Genomic DNA, 2,045 nt, shown 5'->3' with positions numbered 1-2,045 from the left:
GGTTTCGAGAACAGTAGACCATTCAGAGGAAACCGTAGACCATAAAATGGTCTATGGTTTCGTATTGATTTATGAAAAAAAAATTCTTAAGTATAAGAGTCGTAACATTAAATCATAAGCGGAACAAATGACATCTAGTTTAGCGGTATAAAGTATTGTTTCCGTCTTTGAGGTTGAGGGTTCAAGTCTCATCTGAGACATAAATAGTATTAAGAGTAGGAGTAGTATAAATTTGCCGTTCAAAAAAAAACTTACAGTTTGATAGCTATTTTAAACTAAGTCCTAAACTTTGACTAAAGTTAAAAAAAAAAAAAAAAAAAAAAAAAAAAAAAAAAAAAAAAAAAAAAAAAAGAAAGAAAAAAAAAATGGCTTAGCTTAGTAATTTGATCAAATAAATTAGTCGACTAAAAAGGCAAAAACAACGCCAACAATTATCTACTCTAGAACTACCTCCTAGAGTACCAAAAGTGATATGAGAACGTACGGTCAATATTATTTAACTAATGCAAGTCAAAATATGTGTACCATCGAACGTACATATACTATTTTAAATAAAAAATAATTACTATTGTATTATAATGATTAATGATTAATAAATTATAATCTCCATCTTTTATTTATAATTAAAAAGAAACCATTCAACTAAATATATAATATCTCAATACTTCAATCTTTTTCAAGTTTCAACCATCATCACGACAAAATAATAAAAAAATAACAAATTGAAGACGACTAATTCCCGTAGACGCGGAAATATTTGAATGCAAAATTTTCCAAAGTTGATTTCAGACCCAAAAAATAATCCAGAACCTTTTCCCATTCTATATAAGCATCAACCTCAACAAGCATAACTCACCACCTCTTCCATTCTCTTCCAACAATGGCTACTTCTGTATCGAAATCTATTACAGTTATCTTTTCTGTTCTTCTTCTATCTTTCTTTCTCACAGTCGAATCCCAGAAGTTTTCAAGAAACCTATCACAACGATCTTTAGGTTTGAGAAAAGAGAAACTGAGCCACTTTCGTTTCTACTTCCATGACATAGTTAGTGGCCCCAACGCCACCGCCATCAGGATCGTTGAAGCCACCAGAACCAACCGCACTGCCGCCACCGGTTTTGGTGACATCAGCATGATCGACAACCCTTTGACGATCGGCCCTGAAAGGAACTCTAGGTTGGTGGGTAGAGCACAAGGGATGTATACATCAGCGAGCATAAACGAAATGGGTTTGTTGATGGTTATGAACTACGTATTTGTTGAAGGAAAGTATAATGGTAGCACGTTGTGTATAGTTGGCCGGAATCCGGTGATGTCAACGGTGAGAGAGATGCCGGTCATCGGAGGAAGTGGGCTTTTCCGGTTTGCACGTGGATATGCAGAAGCAAGAACTCATACTTTTAACATGAGCAATGGTGACGCCGTCGTGGAGTTTAATGCTTATGTTTTCCATTATTAATTATTAATATTTGTATTTTTATTTCATATTGTTGTTGAAGTTTTGATTTTGTTTTCCGGGTTCTGCATTTTTTTGTGATGATAAGATATAGATTACAATATTGTTTCCACGGTATTATTGATTATTAACTAATAAGTCTACTTATGAATCACGTATAGGCAAAATGTTTGTTATACAGGAGTATTACTGTTAATCCATGAATATACGTATATAGATAGAATATGAACTAACAAGTTCAAGTTCTCATAAAAATAACCTACACAAACCAAACTCGATCATTTTATAATACGTAGTACTATTAACATGATAGCATGTGTCGTAAAAAATATGTTTGAACATTGAGTGGTCTAGTAATTAAAGTAAGTATATATTATGTTTGCATGTTTAATATAAAAGTTATGTAGAGATAACTAAAATCGACCATATTTTATTTTGTTTTTACTGATTTTATGGGCATTCAAAATGTAATGAGCTTCGTAAAATAGTTTAATAGTCATTAAACTCAAAATTTATTGAATGTCGTTATCACATGTTAGATAGAACTTTATCCGGTTGTATTTCTCATCTCATTCAACTCTCTCATTCA

The 2,045-nt window shown here is 32.2% G+C and overlaps 1 protein-coding gene across 1 annotated transcript; it reads left to right on the top strand.

Annotated features, from left to right (window-relative positions):
• The first annotated feature begins 844 nt into the window (after positions 1–844).
• On the top strand, positions 845–1,568 carry LOC111905311 (dirigent protein 22). Its single transcript, XM_023901002.3, has one exon. It carries the CDS (start codon positions 881–883, stop codon positions 1,457–1,459), a length of 579 nt encoding a protein of 192 aa, XP_023756770.1. The 5' UTR covers positions 845–880; the 3' UTR covers positions 1,460–1,568.
• Positions 1,569–2,045: the final 477 nt, after the last annotated feature.

The sequence above is a fragment of the Lactuca sativa genome, chromosome 6 (genome assembly GCF_002870075.4).
Source record: "Lactuca sativa cultivar Salinas chromosome 6, Lsat_Salinas_v11, whole genome shotgun sequence".
Classification (NCBI taxonomy): Eukaryota; Viridiplantae; Streptophyta; class Magnoliopsida; order Asterales; family Asteraceae; genus Lactuca; species Lactuca sativa.
The sequence above is the reverse complement of the archived record's forward strand: the minus strand, read 5'-3'. Positions and strand labels throughout refer to the sequence as shown.

Excerpts from the sequence above, each read along its gene's own strand:
- LOC111905311 (XM_023901002.3), top strand. The coding sequence starts at position 881 with ATGGCTACTTCTGTATCGAAATCTATTACAGTTATCTTTTCTGTTCTT.